The sequence below is a fragment of the Vidua chalybeata genome, chromosome 20 (assembly GCF_026979565.1).
Source record: "Vidua chalybeata isolate OUT-0048 chromosome 20, bVidCha1 merged haplotype, whole genome shotgun sequence".
Taxonomy (NCBI): Eukaryota; Metazoa; Chordata; class Aves; order Passeriformes; family Viduidae; genus Vidua; species Vidua chalybeata.
In genome coordinates this window covers 10,702,687-10,724,414 of record NC_071549.1, presented here as the reverse complement: position 1 = coordinate 10,724,414, position 21,728 = coordinate 10,702,687, and the positions used below count along the sequence as shown (strand labels likewise).

The 21,728-nt window shown below is 46.4% G+C and overlaps 1 protein-coding gene across 2 annotated transcripts in view; it reads right to left on the bottom strand.

Moving 5' to 3' along the window:
- Nucleotides 1-13,236, bottom strand: part of KSR1 (kinase suppressor of ras 1) — a 49,568-nt gene extending 36,332 nt beyond the window's left edge. For both annotated transcript variants that reach the window (XM_053960910.1, XM_053960911.1), the window contains exon 1: nt 12,870-13,236. In XM_053960910.1, coding sequence (XP_053816885.1) covers nt 12,870-13,094 — 225 coding nt within the window. In that variant the 5' untranslated portion in view covers nt 13,095-13,236. The remainder of the gene's footprint in view (nt 1-12,869) is intronic.
- Nucleotides 13,237-21,728: the final 8,492 nt, after the last annotated feature.

The window sequence follows — 21,728 nt, the reverse complement described above, 5'->3', positions numbered from 1 at the left end:
GTAGTTACACACGGATTACTGCTGCTGGGTCTGCACAAACACCAGGCATGGTTCCCCAACACTACAATTTCATACTCTGAGGGTAATGATTCACCTAGCCCCTTTAATCTCCAGTCTCTCTAAGAGACCGTGGCAATAACTTCTGAACATGCCTACCTTCAAAGCTATCCATGTCCTGTCTACAAAGGGCTTCTGTAGGATCCTGGTTTATGAGAAAAAAGGCATTGCAGTTAAGATGACCAGCTCAAAAGACAAAAACAGGGAGCTCCCACTGCTGCTTTACAATGTAGTCCTCCATGTATACCTTTTTCTACTTAAAAAAGGGACCTTACTTAGTCCAGTATGGATGAGTGCTGAACCAGCTTCTTGCAGTGTTTCAGCTCCCACTTGCTCTTCCTGTTTAGCTGAAACCCTTGTGTATGAAGCTAAGTAAAACTGACCTAGAGGTTGTTTATGCTTTCAAAGGGTATATGGTCTGTGCTGGAAATGAGTACCTCAATCCAGCCTGACTCCCTGCTACAATAATAACTGGAAATGAACTCTGGACCATCAGTTCCAACCACTCTGGGTTAGATCACGTTGCACAAGGAATATCCCAGCCTGGGGGAGGGGAAGGCTCGCAGTGACACGGAGCAGCACCTTCTGCTGCAAAGGCTCTCCCAGCAGCTGCACAAGGCCTGGGACCAGGGATGATCCATACGGAACCAACAAACAGCAATGGCAGACAGGGAGGGGAAAACACCTGTGGGTTCCACAGCAGCTGAAAGGAGAGGAACCACTATAAAGCCAACTACTATACAGTGTCACTTGAAGGTGAACCTTGAGACTCGAAGGTAACCTGTCAGGTGTGTGCTCCAGATATCCTACCCAGATAAGCGATGCTAAGGCTCCCTTTGTCTCCCAGCCAGGCCATCTGCAGCAGCAATATGAGAATTACAGGGCAATAAAGGTGCAGTTAATTCCCTTCTTATCCCAACTTCCACATTGTCCTGGCCCAAACACTAAATAAAATCAGGACTAGAAGCACTTTCTCTGAAATGTGACTGCCCTTGCTACTTGCCAAGAGAAGTTAGAAAAGCCTCTCATGAATAGGCCGACTGCTTTCAGTTCCTCTCAGTGAGACTGTAACGTATTCAGCTTTCACTTGCCAACATTAAAAACTCCCTCCTCGTCTTTGGTCATTCTAGAGAATGAGGAAGGATCAAAGCATGGGCTGAGTGTAGGCAGTTGTCCCTCTTATTCCAGGGGGAACTGCAGAGCACAACTTCTCACCCCATTGTCCCTTCTGAGGAGCCTGTGAAGCATGCTGACACATCCAGGATTTCAACACAATTAAATTGTAAATTAGTCTTGTCCTTCACAAAAGGCTCATGACACGCAATGATCTCCAAAGAGATACAATGACCTGCTAAATTCTCTATTGGTCTCTTGGGGGTTTCCAGGACCTCCCTGTACATCATTCCCTAAAGTCAAACAACTGCACTTACCCACTGAAAGAACGCATGGATTGGACAATGGTAGGGGTCCCTTTCCTATATACAGATCTCTTTCCTATATACAGTCCTTGATTGCCAGCTGTACTAGTAGTTCACTATCAGCCCCAGGAAAAGGTCCAAGCACTTAAAAATTCTGAGAAGGAGCTTAAGAGTAATTGGACTTTAAAGCATTCCTGTAATCATTTCAGTGGCAGAGATTTCAGAGATAGATGTGAGCAAATTAAATCTTCATACAAACAGTTAATATTATTTAGGCTGTGGGTAGCAGCACTTGCATGTTATGGATGAGAGCATCATGTAATAATTTCTTGCCACATACATGGCTCAAAAGGGAGAAGAACAATTAAGTGTCAGTTCTGGATGCAAAGAGAGAGCTGAATAGTTATTACTGTACACTTCCAGGTGTACTTGGGTGGATGGCAGCCTCATGCTGGGGCTGTCTCATGCAGAATGGGAGCTGAACTGGCAAAAGAGCAATGTTTCTGAAACATGCATTCAACAAGATGAAAAAGAAAGGTTATCTTATAACTGTAAAATTTCTACCAAGAGTCAGGTGAAATAAGGCACAGAAAGAATCCTTCTGTATTCTAAAAATATTCACTTTCTCAGTTGGCTATCCTTTGCTATATGAGTGTTGTTTTTTACTCTCTTGCTCATTCCAAACACACTTTAGCATCAGACCAAGTCTGAAGATACTTGTGTTTAAATAGCTGGATCTTCAAGTGGGGGTCAAGGCCATGCTGTTTAAGGTATTCAGCCTTGAAAGGCACTTATAAAAAAACTGAGCCAGCAGAGACTAGAGCTAAATTCAGCTCTTACCCTAGTTTTAAACTGCTTTAACTCCTTTGTTTTCAGTACAGTCACATTCAATTGCTACTCATGTAAAGGAAAGTGGGCTCACATAACCTGACATTCATCTGATGTCAACTGGACAACCCCAAGGAACACAAGTGGGGTCTTCAGTCAAAGCCAGCTATACTCTTTGCTACAGATGTCACTTACATGATACCTTTAGCAGACCAAGTGTTCCATCAAGTGATACAGCTGTAAATAATTCACCAGCAACCCCATAACACTTGATTAAAACCTACTGAAAGAAGATCTAATTAAATTGTCTTTTAAAGAACAGACATGATATGATGACTGTGTGAAGGGCAGATGGCAAGCAGAAGCTCATTGGAACATGAGAAAATCATTTAGAGGACAGTACTTGGTAGCCAATACTGTAAGCTTTGCAAGGCTGTTGGCTTTAAAACTGTGTATCTGCTGTGCTGTGAAATATGTGTCTTATTGATTAAATAATAGTTGGACAATACATTATAGGAATGTAACAGCTACCATGCTGGAAATTATATGTGCTTTGAGATAAAGCAACACAGCTCACAGAAGATTTTTCCATGTCTTTCAACTTCTGAGGAAGAAAAGAGCTTTATTTCATAGCTCAAATATAAGAAGAGATATGTACATAAAACTAACATCAGAGAATTAAGTATAAATCTAAAGTAGCCCCAAAGTTCAAATGTGTTATCACCCAGTTCAAAGTTTTACACGAAAATAAGAACTTACTGAAGAAAATACAGACTTTTGTCCTCTGTATAATGAAGTCCATCCCAGTTGGGGGAAGAGAATCTACTGCTCAGAGACAGGCTTTCAAAGTAATTAAATGTGATCCTGGTGCAGCTACCTGAGATCAAAGCAAAGCTGTTACCCATGCTACCCACAGTGACCTCTCAGAAGCTACGGTATGTCTGCAGTCAGTCATCTTAGAGGAAAAGCTCTCAAAATTATTTTTCTCAAAGAAAGGAGTGTTTCTTACTAATAAATTTCAAAATCCCCTATGCATCAGGGTGGCTCTCCAACTTCCCCCATGTTCTCTCTCACAGAGTTTGAGGTCAGATAAATCTCAGAGCCACAGCTACTTTCATGAAGAGGCTGAAGGCTCAGCACTTAGAAGAACTCTTAAAGAATTCTAGCAATGCAAAGACTTGCAGAGCTCACTGATGCTGTTCCCACACCACTGAGGCTCTGTGAGGGAAGCTGACAGACCATGCTGCTAACCCACCATGTAAAATACAGCCTGAATGTGGAGACTTTTTTGTTTGCAGTACAAAGGGGCCATGCCTGCAATGGCAGAGACCTCACACCAGGCTCCTTGTGTCAGGAATACAGGAAGACTGAAAGGGCTGAGCCAGCCTATTTATGTGCAGAATCCAAGAGGAGTGAAAGGGAGAGGCAGGGATCAGACCATGCATTTCCTCATGTGTTTCCCCTTCCCCCCTGCCCCTTGGTTTTACAGCTGCAAGAAAGATCAAGCCAGAAGTGTGAAAATTGCTGAGTCAGGCCATGTCTGTGGGGCCTCAGAGAGGCTGTCACAGCGCTGGGGCCAGAGGACAAAACCTTGTGCTGAGGCAGAGCTGAGCAGACACTGCAGGGTGGGGACAGGCAGACACAGCCACTGCAGGCACAGGGCAGCAGGGACGTCACAGAGCCCTGCCTAGGAAAGATGAAGAGCCAGAAACATTTTGCATTAAGAGAACTGGAAAGAGGATGCAGGTTAAGCCTAGTAGGATTTAGCTAGTCCTGGCTAAGTTAGCGTAAGGAAGACGACCAGAAATGAGCATGGGTGTCTCTGTAAGCTCCCCTGCAGTGGTATACTCCTCTTCTGGTGTACAGCAGTAGTCTCTAACAGTGAGAAACGTGTCCTGTTTTGGCACAGCAGTTCAAAAGGACATTGAAAAGTCTGTTAATAAAATGCTAGAGGCAGGATCTGCCCCTTCATTAGAAGAGCATCTGGGCTGACTGAGGAGAGAAGCTGCAAGGAACCCCCAGACACTCTTGAGGATTCCAGCTCAGAGCAGGGCTGCACCACCTCTGCATCTGCTGCTAGCACACTTCCTGCCCACTGCACTGACTGCAGGGCTGCCACTGTCTTCAGCTTGAAATCTTATGTTGCCAGGTGTCCATCCACTGCAAAGCTCTTTGCCTCAAACCCCAAACTAGTTATTCTTGGCAACTGAGGCAATTTGAATAGCACAGTAGAAAACAATAAGGAAAGAACATATCAGTGGAACTGGAACCTGCCCTGGCAGCAGAGTGGTGTTATAGATTTAGTTTCTACAATAATTAAACACTAAACATTAATGTCACCCTAGCAGAAGTATTCAGCTAGCTCTTGCTAAGTTAGCTACCCCTCCAGTTACAGACTGGCAGGTGAGAACTGATAAGGCCCAGTCAGTTACAGGTAAAGGGGTAATTACTGCTACAGAGATGCATTCAGCATCACTAGAGAAACATCTTCTCCCAAAGTAGGATTGCATTTCCTACAAATGCAGTCTCAGCACAAGCCCAGGCAGTGTTTCAGTGCAATAGCTAAAGACCCAGAACACAGCATCTTTCCTTTCTCCTTCCAAACATGAGTTTCCACAGATTCCACTCTAGTCCCTAGCCATGACTGCAAATGGCTCAGGAATTTAGGCTGCATGGAGAGACATCTGACAGAAACTCTGCCTTGTTATACCCAGACAAAATGCTACCAATATAGCAGTGCTTAAATCAGGCCTTTAGCAGTCAGCCAGTGGTTTTACAAATATTACACTTGACCCACAAAGCAAGGCCAAACCAGTTTCAACACATAATATCCTGTCTGAATATGAATGGGACTGACAAGCCCTTCAAGATCTGCTCTGAGGTTTCTCCCAGCTTAGCTGTGTGAACAAATGCTAAGAATCTTTGGTGTTTGTGCTCACATTGGCTCTTCCAGAGCTACTCCAGACACCCATATGTTTCACAGAAAAAAGGAAAGAAAACCTGAAAACTTTCTTCTTCCAAAGGGAGAGGGCTGAAGGCCTCAGCAGAACTTCCCAAACAGATCAGTCTCTTTAGAACAATACCTGTGGATTTTAGTCAATTGTTTCCTTAAAACAAGGGAGGATAGGCAAGGGTATAGCTTCCACAATTCACTAAAATGAGGGGAAAAAACACTGCATCTGATCTGCACTCAGAGTTTTATACTACTAGCTGATGCTGGCCTGAGCCACTCAGATCTGTCTCTAAAGAAATGATGGGAAATTAAAGTTAGAACTCTGTGGAAAGTTTCCATTTTGCTCATAAAGACAAAATGCCTGAAGTCTTTTGTTTGGCAGATGAAGAACAGTTTTTAAGGAGACATCTAAAAAAGTCAGGAAGCTTTAAAAACCAAAATCTCCCTACTTCAGCTTATTTTAGAGGAGCTACGTAACTGTATTTCAAAGCAGGATTTAGTCCTCTAGCTTACTCTAGAAATAAAAGGGGAAAACTGCTCTGCAAGAAGAAAAATGTTGCTAGAAAATTGGTAGGAACCAGGTGTGGAGAGGTTCTCCAAGAGCACTGTAGGCAGCATGAGGGGCATGGACACCCGTCTCCCCATGACTGCACTTACTGACAAATACATTACCTCTCCTAGCAGTGTCTTTTACTGCTCATGGCCAAAAATCAGTGTGTAGTTCTCAATCCATAAAACCTACTAATTATTTCTTCTCTTCAATTTATAAATAAAACTTCACACTGGAACCTGCAGGCCTCAACAATAACCCATACACAAAAACAACAACGAGGAGCTCAAGACTTCCCTTCCAAATTTAGGTTGCTTCAAACAGAAGTGAAAGTTCTTTGATAAATCAACAAACCCACGTTTTAGGAGCATGTAAGGAGAGCAGAACTGGGCAGGAAGGTACTAAACTCATTGCAAAAAGCTTCTGAAGATTTCCAAGGCCCCAGCCCCAAGGCTCCTGGCTGCATGCTGAACACTGGGGTCAATGACCTGTTCTGGCAGCATCAGATCAGAGCCTGGATCTGTCGCATCCCAGCAGCATTCCTCAGTGCCATGTTAATTACTGCTCTAAAGAGAGCTCACAGCCTCTGCTATTAGAGCTCTTCCATGTGGGATAACTACTAATCATCCTATCAGAGGCACTCCAAAACCCCAACCAAAGCGTGATTCCTTACTCTGCTGCTTAAATGTCCTGTGATCCTTCCCTGCTTCCCCAGGATGCACAGAACCACTGGATGTTCTCACTAGGCATAAAAGGAATGAGAGACCTGGCCTCTGCTCACTTTAGAATACATACAGAAATGACAACTGTATTTTACCTTTAAAGACAGATTTTGAACAGTCTTGAGTTCAGGTGGGTAAGTCCAATGAGACTTGGATCTTCCATCTGCCTCCAGCCCCAACAGCTCGGACTTCAGCCCTCTGTGCTGCACTTAGAGCAGGATAAACACCAGACACCTATAATCAGCCTGGGCTGTGATTCCCTCAAACCCCAAGAGCAGGGCCTAAGCTAAGGCTTGAGTTTCCACCTCAGGAATGCTCCAGGGTTCATTTTAAACAGGTCGTGCAAAAAGCAGGTTTACAATGAGGACAGGGAGCCGAGAACAGAACAGGTGACTGTCACCTAGCACAGGTGCAAGTGAACACCACAGCTGCAGCAGTGATTACCTCATGTCCTTGGAGGTGTGCAGTGGGAGCAGGCTGGCTGGGACACGCCTCTGGGATCTGTAGGCGGCACAGGAGCTCTGTGCAGCTCTGGCTTAAGGCAAAAGGCCTCTCTAATCACCTGTAAACTTTGGTGCTTCCCAGCTGTCCTCCCACAAGCAAGGCAGAGTTTATCTAGTTTAACTGGGGACTGATCCTGTCCTAGATTCCAGGGGCTATGCCGATGAGGACTGGCTGCTAAGCCAGAATGCCAGCCAAACTGTTTCCTAATCATGTGCTAGTCTCAGTAGGGGCAGACTCCCACCAAGAAGCAGGAATGCCCACGACACTTCCATGCACAACTGCTCACAAGTCATGTGTTGGAAGAACTCCCCGTTTCTTTTGGAGCAGGTGTGTTTCCAGATTCAGAGAGCTTCTGTTCCCTGTATTTGCCTGCTGTAGCAACTCTGTGCTGCTGGTAGTGTCAACTGTGTGGGATTGCTCCACAGGAGTGAGAAGTGAGCAGGGAGGGAAGTCTGAGAGCTGGCTGAGTCAGGATCATCCATACATCGCTCTGTGCCTTTCACCGCAGCAGTAATCCAGCCAATACATTCTCCAAGTCCCCTAACAGTGGGAGATAGCCAGGCTTGCTTTCAGCACCGATTTCCTTTTATTAAGAAGAAAAAAAAAAATTAAAAAAAAAAAGAATCCCTCTAAGCTGAAAATGAGAGTAAGAAACATGAAACATCAATCTTAAAAGAAAGGTGAGGGTTTATCCCTCAAGCATCTGATAGATTACACTTAGTTGGAAATATCATTGTAACAGACATTATTCCCTAAATAATTTGGTATGTCACTTGACTTCTTTGTTCAGTGTTCCTATTTGTGACCAAAGCAGGTGATAAATTTGTGTACCCAATGCTGACTCATTGCTGTACATCTGTCTCTAGTGTGCAGCTGGAACACTGACTGGGGCTTTCCTTGGGTGAAATGCAGTTCACAGCATTGGAACTGGAGTAGCAGCCCGAGGTCTGCGCAGGTGGGAGCTGGGCAAGCTTGGTTACAACCAGGAGTTCAGCTGGACACAGCTGGGGCTCAGCTTGGCTACTTCCCTGATTAGATCAGTTCTGTGTTAGAAGCTGTATGTAGAGACCGAGGCTTGTGTAGCACCACAGGCTGTGGGTTCCTATCGCTGTGTGCAGGCACGGACAGAGCTCCCAGCCGGGCTCTGCTGGGCTCCTGCCCTGCAGCTCCAGGGCTGCAGGAGGGTGAGCAGGAATAATGCTGTGTTACCAGTGACCACACAGGCAGCCTTAGAAAGGCAAAGGCAGCACAGAGCCTTACTCTGACACTTCCTTTCTTGCTTCCCAATCAGTGCACCATGGAATCCAACAGAAGGCAAGAAGTACGCAGAACCTGACAGAAAAATGAAGAGTCCCTTGTTCTGTCTTCATATTGATGAAAACCTGCTCACCAGAGCTTGTCCTGGGAACCCCAGGTAAGTGAAAACACTGCTGCTGAGTTTTTGTGTCAACATTTATATAAAATCGTCAGTAGGAGATGTGCTAAATTCCATTATGATGTGGAAATTCTGATCATAACTGTCACAAAGGAAAGATGATGTCTGCAGACTAGATAATATATGGTCTTCCCTTCTTCTAAGTCAAAAAGAATCTCTGTTGAAGACTATATTGTACAAGAAGTGCACAAATTTAAGAAAGGAGAAAGAGTCCTAAAAAACAAAAGACACTTTAAGAAAAACAAATGTGTTGCATATCTGCAAAAAGTAAGATGAAGTAAGAGACTTTCTTCTTCTCTTACATAAGACCTGCTGGGAAAGGAAGTCTTTTCAGCTGAACAAAGCTCATAAACATGTGGCTACAGGTTGCAGTTTGTCCTGAAAAATTTACTACTCCCACTACATCCAATTTACAAACACAGTTGTCCTTCCCTTATGCATACCACATGCCCAACTTCCAATTTACAAGTGTGGACTATTACAATCCTTCTTCCTCTTCTCTCATGCCTCCCCCCATTTTCAAAGCATTTGTTTCTGTTCAGAGATCGCTTGGTAAGATAAGCCTTTTCTAGACAAATTGCCAAATGAATTGAGATAATGCCAAAGCAAGTTCAAACAGATTTAATCCACAGGTACCATTCAGCCACTGTGAACGACTGATTTGTGGAGAGTAGACTGACTTATTTGTGAGACAGCCCAGCTGGAGTCAGGCTTTCTGATCTGGTGCTCTGTTTGCTGAAGGTGTTGAACAGAAGACATTCCCGAGGAAGAAGCCAAACTGATCTTCGCACACAGGGCCAGCAGCATCTCTATCATGGATCTAGTCTGGCCAGAGAGCCAGGAGGATAGTTTTTCCAAAGAGCAGGCAGAACTCAGAATGTGTGCTACTGTCTCATCCTGACACTCCCACCATAACCAGTTTGGTGGCAGCTGCCCTGCCAAAGCCACTGCAGTCAGCTCTTCTGAGGCAAGAACCCAGCTAGAAAGAAAATACATCTGCAGTCTAAATCCACTCCAGGTCTTGCAGTTCAGCCTTCCTCCCTGATCTTCGCTGCAGTCAAAACTGGGGGGTGCTGGGGGAAGGTGTCCCACTTAGTCTGGGGATTCCCACACCTCCCCAAACCAGCTGTTTCCAGCAGAGAAACCACAGGAACCTTTCTTGCTGCCAGCACCTGCGACTGTGTCCTCCTGCTCACCTCCAACAGACTGGCTTGAGCTGCGGTTGGAAGTTGGATGTGCTTCACCACAGATGTCTAGTCCCACCAGCAGTTTCCCAGCCAGGGAAATGAATCCAGAAAGATACTGCCTTCACAAAGAAATACAGCTAAAAATAATAACGCTTCTAACTTTGCAAAACCAATTTGAGTCATACAAGGGATTAGTGTAAGGACAGAGGTAAAGACTGACAGAGCTATTTCTTTCCAAGGATGCTTGGAACAACACTGTATGCTCACTACCTGGCAGACATCTTTTGCTCTCTTACATATGGGTTAAAATTACCATTATTTTCCATTTCAGTTTTGTAGTCAACTTGAGAAGTGAGTAAACATGCTAGGACAGAACTGAAAGCACAGACCAGCACTGGGTAAAAAGAAAAACACTCAAGCACGTATTGGTCAGAACATATAAAACTTAAAAAAAAACCCAAACCAGACCTTGTAGCATCAAAGAACCCAGTCTGCTAATAACCAAACTAACAGAACCTACTTTCCACTACAGGGAAACTCCCTGCCCTTCTAAGAAATGGCCTTCCTACCCTGAAACAGGGTCAGCTCATATAACACATTGCACTCAACACATCCCTTGCAAGCAATTCCCACAGCCCTTTCTTTCCTTTCCTTCCTGTATCTCAATTTTCCCTGAACTCTTCTAAGCCACCGTGAGTGCTTATCTGTGCCTGCCAAGGTCCAGTTTGAAATCCTTATCTACCATGTGCTTTATTTTGAGAACACCTTACAAGCAAGAGGAATGAGGAAGGAATTAAAGCATTGCAGTAAATGGGGAGGGAGCTAAGCACGAGCCCAAGTGCCCTTGGTTAGGTTTGTGTTCTTGACCTGGTGACTACACGTCACTACACAGTTTACCAGTTATATGAATGGAACTAAGTTTTCACAGTTCTTTTTTGTCTGAAGTCTTTGCACAGAAGAAAAGCCCTTGAGAGTTCAGCCCAGCCTAGATGAGTTCCCAGTCCAGGACTGACGTATAGTACAGATACAGTATAGTATAGTACAGTGCTCACAGCACTGCACCACCAGTAGCCACTAATGATGACCTGCAGAGCCATTTGGTGACTTGTGGAGGCCACCAGGGAAGCACAGCAGGCTCTGGTGATCTCTGAGCTCCCAGCTGCACTCTGGACTCTTCAGAAGCTGCCTGCAGAGTCCACCCACCAGTACCCAGCTCCCTGCAGGACCAGAGCTCATGTCTGTATTGGCACGACCCCACAGGCAGAAGCACACGGCCACAGTGGCACTGCTGGCACAGGAATCGGGGCACAGGAACTCCACCTGGTACCTGAGACGGCTCTGGGCTTACCTCCCTCAGGGGCACCACAAGCAATGACAGCTTGGGGAAGCAAACACAGACCCTGAGCTCCTGCAGTCTGGAGCTGTGACTGCAGCCTGGCACAGTCAAGCACAAGACTCGGGCTATGCCTGACATGTATTTTGGTAGAGGCAACCCAACAGTGCAAAGAGAACATGGAGTCTGTACCCATGCCCACAGCTCCATGTGCGGGCAGAGATCCAGCACTTGGTTGAACTCCCAGAGAAATCACATGCTGCACTGTACATCAAAAAGATTTTCTTCTGAACATAAATTTTATGATCATTGGTGAATGTGGCACCCATTTGTTTAAAGAGATAAATGCTGAAGATGATTGTGTGCATACACTCAACAGCTATCACTAGAAACAGCTTTTGTTGCTTTAAGAAGAGCCTCAAGGTCATAAAAGGCCTTTACACTTGGTGAATAAAGGTTTTCTTTTAGAACAGGTCCTCAAGCAAAATAGTGATGATCATTTTTTGAAATTATGCTGATTGACATTGTTTGGGCATCATAAAGGCCCTCAAGTAGGGCTCCCAAAAGGCTATACAAATATTGTGTCACAGAGAATAGTCTTTTGGATGCTATTTGGAGGTGACAGGAGGAAGAACAGCACTATAAATTTGGGGGGGAAAAAAGAACCAACCAAAACAAAACACCCCACAAAACAAACCAACCAACCAACCAAAACCACAAAAAAAGTCAGATGAAGAATAAAAGAAGAATGATAGATTTCCAGGAGGCTGTGCCAAAAGCTACCTACCACCTATTGTTTCATGGTTTTCTTCCCAACCTTCATTTCTCGTGTGATGAAGGAATCCATGTGATGGATTTTTCAGCATGTAGGTTTATTACAGTTACAGTGTTGTAATGATCCTTTCTTCCTAAAAAGTCTAATGCTCTATCTAGCTCCACTGTCTCCAGTACCAGGTAGAGGGGCATTAGCATTTACAGCAAACTTGAATCAAAGAAGGGGACAGGAGGGGATTGTTTGCTAAGAGCAAAACTACCTGCACAGAAGGTAAAAGGAAATGTTATTTACGTTTCTAAAGGTCAAATTAACTAAGGAAAAATACATCTACTTTCCTTTCCTATGTACTCATATAGACTTTTATACAGATACAGCTCTTCTTTGAGAGCACCACAGCAGCGCATGTTTTGTGTTTGAAGAATTTCATATAATCTTTCTAAACAGCAGAGTATCTCTCCAGCCCGGTCCATGATGCTGTATGAGCCACAGCAACAGAGGGAAAAGGAGGATCAGATTAGATCAGTGAAACTGAGCCAGGGATAGAGAGACAGGCCTGGAGCAGAGGGCAGGAAGCATCAGGAGCAAACACCAAGGACCTGAGGCAAAGGGGAGTTTTCCTAGCACGCCAGGACAGCGGTGTGCGGACACACCTCCTGCCAGCGAGCCTCGAGTCACCTTTACTCCGCGCCCCACATCGCATCGCACTCCACAGGGACACGGGAGCCCGACACAGGCCCCGGGGCGCGGCGGGGCGGCCGAACACTGCCTCACGGAGCTCCCGCGCACTCTCCCGACAGCCCGGGGCACCCGAGGGGCTGCCCCGCACCTGTCCGCGCTCCGCCGTCACCGCGCTCCGCTCCGCGGCTTCCCCGGGCGGCGGACCCCGCGCCGGGAGCGCCGAGCCCGCTGACAGCTCCGTGGCGGGGCCGGGGCGCCGCTGTCTCCGCCAGCAGCGCTCGGCCGGCGGGAGAAGGCGCGGCACAGCCCCGGTGCCGAGGGGACAGGGCGGCGGGCAGCGGCAGGCCCCGGCCGCGGCCCCGGCCGTGCGGGGCAGAGGCGGCAGCGCGGCCCCGCTGCGGCGCCCGCGGCTGCCGGCCCGCGCCGTACCTCCAGCGTGCGGATCTCCTGCTGCGTGAGGTCGTTGGACGCGGCACACTTGGTGCGGAGCCCGCGCAGGTTGGAGAGCGAGATGTCGATGAGGTCCTGCAGCAGCCCGCACTGCTGCAGCGTGCTCCGCACAGCCGGCAAGCTCCGCGGCCCCGCCGCCTCGCCGCCGCTCCGCTCCTTCCTCTCCAGCATGCCGGCGGCTCGCAGGGCAGCCGCTCTATCCATCCCTCGGCATTAGGGAGGCCGGGAGGCGAGGCGGCGGCGGCGGGGGAGCGGTAGAGGGAGGGAGGAAAGAAGGGAGGGAGGTGGCCCGGTCCGGCTGGCCCGCCCCGCTGCGCTCGCCGGGCAATCACCGCGCGGTACATGCGCGGCCGCCGGGCTCCGCAAGAGCGCCCGCTCCGCCCCCGCCACCGCCCTCAGCGCCTGCCACCGCCCCCAGCGCCCGCCGCCGCGCCGGGGCGCTCCCCTCAGCGCCCGCCTCACCCCTCAGCGCCCGCCTCACCCCTCAGCGCCCGCCTTATCCTTCAGCGCCCGCCTCACCCCTCAGCGCCCGCCTTATCCTTCAGCGCCCGCCTCACCCCTCAGCGCCCGCCTTATCCTTCAGCGCCCGCCTCACCCCTCAGCGCGTCCCTCACCCCTCAGCGCGTCCTTCACCCCTCAGCGCCCGCCTCACCCCTCAGCGCCCGCCTTACCCCTCAGCGCGTCCCTCACCCCTCAGCGCCCGCCTCACCCCTCAGCGCCCGCCTCACCCCTCAGCGCCCGCCTTACCCCTCAGCGCGTCCCTCGCCCCTCAGCGCGTCCCTCACCCCTCATCATGTCCCTCACCCTTCAGCACGTCCCTCACCCCTCATTTCCCGCCTCAGCTCTCAGTTCCCGCTTCGCTGTCCGCGCCCGCCTCAGCCCCACAGCCTCCCCTCAGGTATGTCAGGGCTCGCAGCTCGCTCCGAGGAGCCCGCGGTCGGCTCTGCTCCCCTCCGCGCCTCTGGAGGAAGCAGGGCCGGGGCAGGGATGGCCTGCCCAGACCAGGGAAGGTGTGAGCGGGCATTAGGATAAACATATTTTAGTGATATAAGCTTTGAGTACAATAGGTGTGTGGGTTCATCCCTATCATGAGTAGGAGGGAACTTCATGATTGCCTTGTGGAATTGCTGTGGTTTCAGTTTTCACAATGGAGATGTGAGAAAAATGTCCAGGTAACTGCATTACATCTGTCTGATGGACCTTGAACAGAGCTGAGCTGTCAGCGCAGGAACCACTCATCTCCCGATTGTTAGAATTGGGACTGTTCATCTGACATGAGGGATCCAGAGAGGCAGTTAGGTTGTACCTTACTGACAGAAGAAGACAGCTTCCTTAATTTGCACTAAATTAATACCAGGTTTTAAAAGCTTAAATGACACCTGAGCTACGTGTGGCAATACAGAAGGGAGATTCTTGGGGAAAAAAAAAAAAAGAAGAAACTATGAATTTAGGACATGAGGCAGTGGAGCAGGGCAAAGCAGCTGACACTGAGCTGTTTTTCTCATGGTTAGATAAATACTGGTATCCACATTAGTTTGTATGGATTTGCATCAAGTAGTGTGGCATATGCTGTTTAGTAATTTTCTTAAGAATGTGGGTCAGGTTAAGTATTTGATTTCATTGTCATTATTCACATGCTGTAAATTTCATACGCAATAAGGGCTTTGCTGGATTAGGGTTTAATTAGTTTGCCATCTGATGAGTCCTGTGGTTTTGGGAAAGTAACTTTGCTTATTACCTCCATATTTCTGACCTTGTGAAAAAGCCTTTATCTACCCTGTCTGCGCTCAGGAGCACTGGAAGTTTAGCACTGGAAATTTTAGTTTCTAGGACTCTGACAGGTTGAAATCCTCAAGTACAGGTGACTGTGGAACTCGGGAATGTTATTAACAGGATACTGTTAATAGGATAGTGTTCTTGTAGACATTCTCTGCATACCCACCTGAGAATATTCATTTGCTTATAGACAAAGAGGCCGAGCGCATTGCATAAGAAAGCAACCTAGGAAACTTGTGGGCCGTGCATCACAGGATACTTGGCATTCCCTGCAGTGTTTGTGTGCTGGGAGTGCCGGCCTCATTACCCGGCTGCCATCCGTGGGCAGCATTCCAGTCCCAGCACACAGGGCTGCCCTTGGGCCTGCGGGAAAAATGTGCTGACTAAACACTGCCTGTGCGTCCATCCCTGCTCATCATCCCTGCTGCTGCCTCGAAGGCTGTGGGGCTGGCGCCTTCCCAGGTGCTCAGGCTGCTCTTCCACCACAAACTTTGTGCACAGTCCTGGAAGTTTAAGTTGTCTGAAACCACAGCTTTCTGTCTATAAGGAGATGGGGTAAAAGCACTGCTTATCAGAGAGTTTGAAAAGAGAAATACCATGGCTGGGCCATGCTAGAAGGACTGTGTGAGCACACTGAATGAGCTCTTTTCCCAGAGAGTTCAGGAAGTGACATATTTCATATTGTACTTTACACATTTATTGATGCACCTGTTAGGATTTTTCTTTTAATGTACAGTTTATGTAGGGGGGATATAAGAACTGCATTCTCTAGAGTAAAAAAACCTGCTTTTTTCTTCAATAGAGTGAACTGTACCCACATTGTCAACTTCATTGTATAGTGGCCTTTTTTTTGCCATTGTATAGTGTCAAAAAGCAGTAGTTTTGAAAGCAATAAAATGTGGAATGCCTGAACTGGATCAGAGAAAACTGCTAAGTCCTTGGTTAAGCCACTGGCCTAAGGATTGAGAGGATTTCTCTTCCCCACTGCCCCCATCTCTCTTGCCCACACAGATCAGGTTCTAGCTGCACGAATAAAGCCCAAACCTTGCTAAGCACCCCTGGAGATCCTGCACCGTAGCAATGGTCTTGGACTCAGTAAAATAAGCTCACTGGAGAAAAATACCTTTTTTTTTGTTCCTGGAGAAAGAAAAGCACTGATGCATTTCACATGCTGCCTGTATGAAAAGCCTCTATTACCTTTTTAGCTAGCTTGCCCCAATTTCATTCAGCTATCACAACACTGAATTTAGATGATGAGACTGAATTGCTCTATTTGATGTGTTTAACACATAATAGAGACCTGTTTTAAGAAAATGCAGTGTTGGGATTTGAAGAGCTGAAATGTTAGGTATTTCAGATAAAAGAGGCCTTTATTATCGATGATTTTCCCCTCAAAGGCTTCCTCCTACACAGCCATAGGAGTATTCCTCTCCCCGGCACAGCACAGGAATACACAGTAGCTCTGGCATGCTCCTCTGCTGGGAAGCTGAGAAACTAAAGTCCTATTTTTAGACATGCTGCTGGATATTCTTGTTAGGATATACAGAGAAAGTGAGGATGGTGAGATGGTGTTCCCGGAACAAATCCTCATCATTCCCCACTTTAGATATCTCCATTGCTTGCAACTGAGCCAAACCAGTTCACACAAGTATAAGACATGACATTCACCTTTAAGAAAAATTTTAGTCTAAGTCCACTTCTTCCATGGATTTTTTCCTGCTCGGCTCTCTGTGTCAAATGGAACAGTCAAATGCAAGGGATGGACCAGCAAAGCCACAGGTTTGGCAGTGGTGGATCCCAGTGAGTCAGGGATAGATACAGGAAACTGAACTGTTTGCTGACAATAACGGAGGAAAAGATGTGAAAATTAAACACTGCTCCTTTTCTTAAAAATAATTTTCATGGGTGGGGAAAACATTCGTGTTTGGGCAATCTTGAGGGAATTTCTGCCCCACAAGTGGAAGGCACAAGAAACTGCTATGTAGCTTCACTCAGTGGTTTCTGTGTACAAGTGTCGTGGTTTAACCCCAGCTGGCAGCTAAGCACTACCAAGCCCCTGCTCACTTCCCCTTCAACAGAAAGAAACTTTTGAGATGGGACTGAGAGGAGGAGGACTAGACTGATGTGTTCACCTTACCTTCTGGAGTCACGTGCGTAAACAAGCATTGCAGCTGTTACAGCAACCAGAAGCTTTCTAGCTTTAAGAAAGTAAGAATTTTAGTTGTCTATAAAACAAATAAAACCCCCAACATTTATTTTTAGAGTAATCTCATGGGTTTTGCAGTCTTTCTTTAGCATTAGCTGTGTTGCAATAGCGCTGCCTTTTTGTCTGCTATTTATCACCAGTAAAATAAACTGTTTGGGGCAGGAAGAGTCTTCTACTCTCTGCTCACACGGCAACGCCTGAATCTCGGCGAGAAGCCTCTGAGCTCTGCTGTAATATAAATACTCAATAATTACAGGCCCAGAGGCTTTAGCCCCCACCCCACTTGGAGCCCTGCCAGCCCGTGGGGTTTGTTCTAGCAGCAGACGTGCCAACAGTGAAAAGTGACAAATTTTGTTGGCGAGAGATATTCATAGGCCTAACAAGGATAAGAAACACCCGCCTTTAGAAACAGAGGCTTATGTCTCTCCAAGGATAAACACACCCTGGATTGACTCATGCTGGCATAATCCCCTTGTGCAATTTGTATATTGGCATTAGATATGTGTGTGAGGCAAAAAGACAAATATTTGGTTAACAAAACAACACAGGGATAATAAAAAATAATTAGGCTGCTTTACCTCTCAAAACAATGCAGCAGGTGAGCTGCTGCTCTTCCCCTCAGACAGGCATATCCCTGCAAGCAGAGCTTCCTGATTTTGTTTTATTTGCAGCAAAATAACCTGTTTATTTTGTTAAATGCTCTCGGAGTAAAAATAATTAATAAATAATTAAATGAATCAAGTCCAGTAGCGCACAGTCTGGTGAGGGAGGGGGTACATACTGTGGTGGAAAAAGCAGGCTCATATTCCACAAGAGAGCTTTGTCAAGTGTATTGCATAAGGAGATTACAGGCCTGAGTCTGAAACAGGCTGAAGGTTTTAGTTGTGTTTGTCATTAGCACGCTGTGAACTGCAGCACAACAGCCCCTCTTTCATCTGGGTGAGAAAAGGCTCCAGGTCCATCATTATGATTCTAGAGCTGGGACTCCACATGGCTATTAGCTTCATTCCCCAGAGCCCTTTCTTGGTGTTTAAATAAAAGAGAGGAGCTGGGCGGGTTAATCATCTGCTCCCATTATTCCCGTGCGCTCGGACCCGTTTGATGTGACAGCCCTCTGGGAAGGCCCCGGGCCCAGACTCTGCTCTGCACTCTCCGCTGAGGCTTGTCCTGCGCTCGGGCTTTTGCCAACGGGAGTTATGTTAATTAGCTAAATGAGAACTCCTCCCACTCCCGTGCCCTATGTATGTTGGCAGCTCTGAATAAATGCCAGTTTTTCTGGTAAAAGGGAAAAAAACAAAACAAAACAAAAAACTTTTCCTGATGCAGCCATTTCTGTGAGGAGATTTTACCACCAGCTCTTGAACTGCTCTGTGGGAGGCCTCCTTTCCAGTTCTGCAACCCTTCCTCCGCGGCTGTGTGGAGTGCCTCACAAGTGGGGTGACCACAGCTATTTCTCAAGCAGTACATTATGTCTCTCATTACATACCTAGCAGGAATGCTGTCCTGGGATCTTCAGGGTCTGCTGGATAATCCACATCCCTTTCCATGGGAGGAGCTGTACCACAAAGACCACTAGATTCAATATCCGCATTCTTCCCAAGAGCCACCTGCATATTTGATGTAGCTGTATCCATCTGCTGTGCATGGTGGGACCTGGGAAGATCTATTGCCATCTTCCACCTGTGAAGCATCCAGGAAATATCTTTTTGTGAAGCATTCTGGTGCATGTCTTGCAGCTCTCAGTTATGTAGTGGTCCCCGGGGAGAGCCTGCACGCACTGACAGCTCTGTTTTAGACGAGCTGCAAGAAATCTGCCATGGATAAAATGGAAGGAGCTGACTTCTACAGGTTGCTAAACATTGAGACACTGCAAAAGAGGTTGGGCCAAATGATATGAGTAGAGGGACTGCCCTGATGCATCTGAGGGGCATTGCCAGTGGGATTCCTTCATTGGAGATGGAATTCTGTGTGCAACTGCCTGTGCGTTCTGCTGTTCCTTCTGGCCTCACAGCCTGCTCCTGCTCTACTGAGTGAGGCTCTTGGAAACCAGGTCTGTGAAAAGCCTGCAGATAGTCTAAAGGAAGCTTGCAACATTTTGAAGAATATTTAGAAACTTAAACCTGTGCACTGCAAAAAAAAAAAAAAAAGGCTCAACAGGAAGTCCTTAGAGTATGATAATAGAAAGGACGTTTTATGCAACTATCAGTCATTCTCACTCTTGATTAGTTGAGAATTAATCTGCAGAAGGAAAAGCAAACACAGATCTTTTGTTCCTTCCGATTCAAAGTCCTTTGAAATCAGTGTCTTCCCAGCCAGTAAGTTTTGGATTAAGTCCTTGTTCCACCCTCCTTTCCCCTATCCCTACAGTACCATGAAAATTCGGGCTGTTTCTCTTTACTTCCTTCCTCTTCATAAAATGTCTAATAATCAGCCATCTGGTGTCCAAGATGCCTTGAGTATTAGGGCATTTCCTTTATCCAGGGGAGGCTTGTGAGAAGGAAGATAAATGTGTCCATGACCCATCCCTGCTGTGTGCTGATTAGGGTCTGGCAGCTTTTCTTTGTTCACAATGATTACAGTAGTGCTAAGTTGTTTAGGAGAGAAACATATTTAAAGGGAAAATCTTGGTTTCGGTTCTACTAGATTTCATGACATTACTTAATTATGCTTAATGAGAATTCTGTAAAACAGCATAATATTTGTAATATGTGTTAAAGACAGAGTGGGATTTTGAAGGGAAGATGCAAAATGAGATTTATAGAAAACATTGTATATCCTAAAGGACTGCAGTCTGGATTCATTCTCATTTTAATTCTGTCTCACAGTGACACCCTATTTTTCAGAACTAGCTAAAAAACTTAACCCTTTCCTTTCATTTTGTATTCCAGAGAGCACAGCTGCAAGGCAAGCTGTGTGCAGAGCTCTGTTCAAGTCAGTGACAGTCCTGGGGAACAAGGGTTCTGTGTGCCATGCAGTGTAAAAGTGGGTCAGGTCTCGAGGTGGCCAGTGGCTTGAAATTCAAGTTTAGGAGGAAAATATTGAAGGGCACAGAGAAACTGTGACTGAGCATCCACTGGACAATTGCAGTTTTTTAAAACAAAGCCTGGAGGGACTGGGCAAGTCAGACTACAAAGAAAACAAAAGCAGCAGGAAGAATTTGCAGTCTTAGCTCTGAAGTTAAAGAAAAAAACCTACCCTCTATTATTCTGTGACAATTTGTAGGCCAAATTCGTGACATAAAGAAGGTTTGTGTCTTGATTTGTGAGCCCTTGAGAGTTGCAAATTCTTGATGCCTTGACTGTGGTGGCATGAAGAGATGCCAGCAAGGTTCTGTTCACATTCACAGAATGACGCCTCCATCCCGTTAGGGTGTGGACAGTCACTAGACATTTGTACCAGGAGTCTTCACTTGATGTTACGTTAATAAATAGTAAATTATTTTGGTCCAGCTGGAGTATGTCAGGTGAAAGAGACATAAAAAGAGATGTCCTTAAAATACCTTTAGGCTGTTTTTGTACACCTTGGTTCTCAGCAAAGAAATATTTCTGGTTTATTTTTTTGACTCTTGAAAGTCACCTCACCTTTAAGGGCATGTTCTGTCCTAATCCCTGCTTGAACTCTGCGTACAGTTCATGCTGTGGATTATGGCACTCATACAATACATAAGCTATTTAGTGCACCCATTAATTAACCAGGTAATAGCATGCATAGCATGAGTGTGAGGAGTATGGTAGCCCAAGATTTCTGTGCAGGACTGAGCAAATCTTCCTTTAAATGGGGGCTCAGGGCTTTGTGCATATGCTTAACTTCTCACAGAGGAGATAGATTCTGCCCAAACTACCCACCAAGAACAAACGCACAAGCAGATAAACCTTTTTCTGATGATGCCAGAGAAAACAGTGAGCCACGTACTTACAGTCTGCTCAAACACAGTAAAAGTCTTTATAAAATCAAATGGGCATAAGTTTTACATTAACTGTTGTCTTGAGTTTCTCATTTTGAAATGGGAAATTGTCAGTAACTGCCAGCATGCTGGGGCTCAGCTGCCCCAGTTCTGCACAAGTGCACACTCTGATCTTGCTGAGAGTGTCTGAGGAGAGAATGGTCTTGGCCGGTTCTTGTCAGCATTTGAATTCAGTCTCCTGATTTTCTGCTCACTCTTCTTCAGTTTCCATCACAGTCATTGACTTTCTCAATAGCACCATCTCTGGAAATAGTTTGTACCGGAAGCAAGATAAGAGAACATGAATGCTGGCAGGAGCTGAGCCAAAGTTTTGAAAATTCTGGCTCTTACCCCACAGCACCAAATAGGAAACCTTCTGCATTCATGGTGGACAAATGGACAGGAAAGGACAAAGTAAACCCTTACCACTTTCCCTCATACTTGAGCTTAGTTTTCTCTGATCCAGCAGCTTGTATGTTTTACCCCTGCTCTGAGTGCAAAATGGGAGACTCAGCAGCTAAGGAATAGGCAGCTGGCCCTGGCTGCTGCTTCTGCCGTGCAAAGGGTCCAGGTCCCATTGGTTCCGAGGGGGAATGTGGCCTGACAAGACCATAGTGCTTGATCATAATAAGGACAGAGGGCTCAGTGCAGGAAAGTGGTTGTATTCAGAATGTTGCATAAGCACAGAGTTAGTTTGAAATCCATATCCATACTTTAGTGCATGATTTCAGAAACCATTTCAAGGCAGGGAATGATGACCCTGTGGTTGAGACATTGAAATAGGACCAGTCTGGTTCAGTTCCTGGCTCTTTTAGAAAGTATAGCACATGATGAGAATGTTTCCTCTATCTGACATGTCTATTTAAACCATGGAGATCGCTGAGGAATTAAACTTAGAAGATGAAAGGGGTCA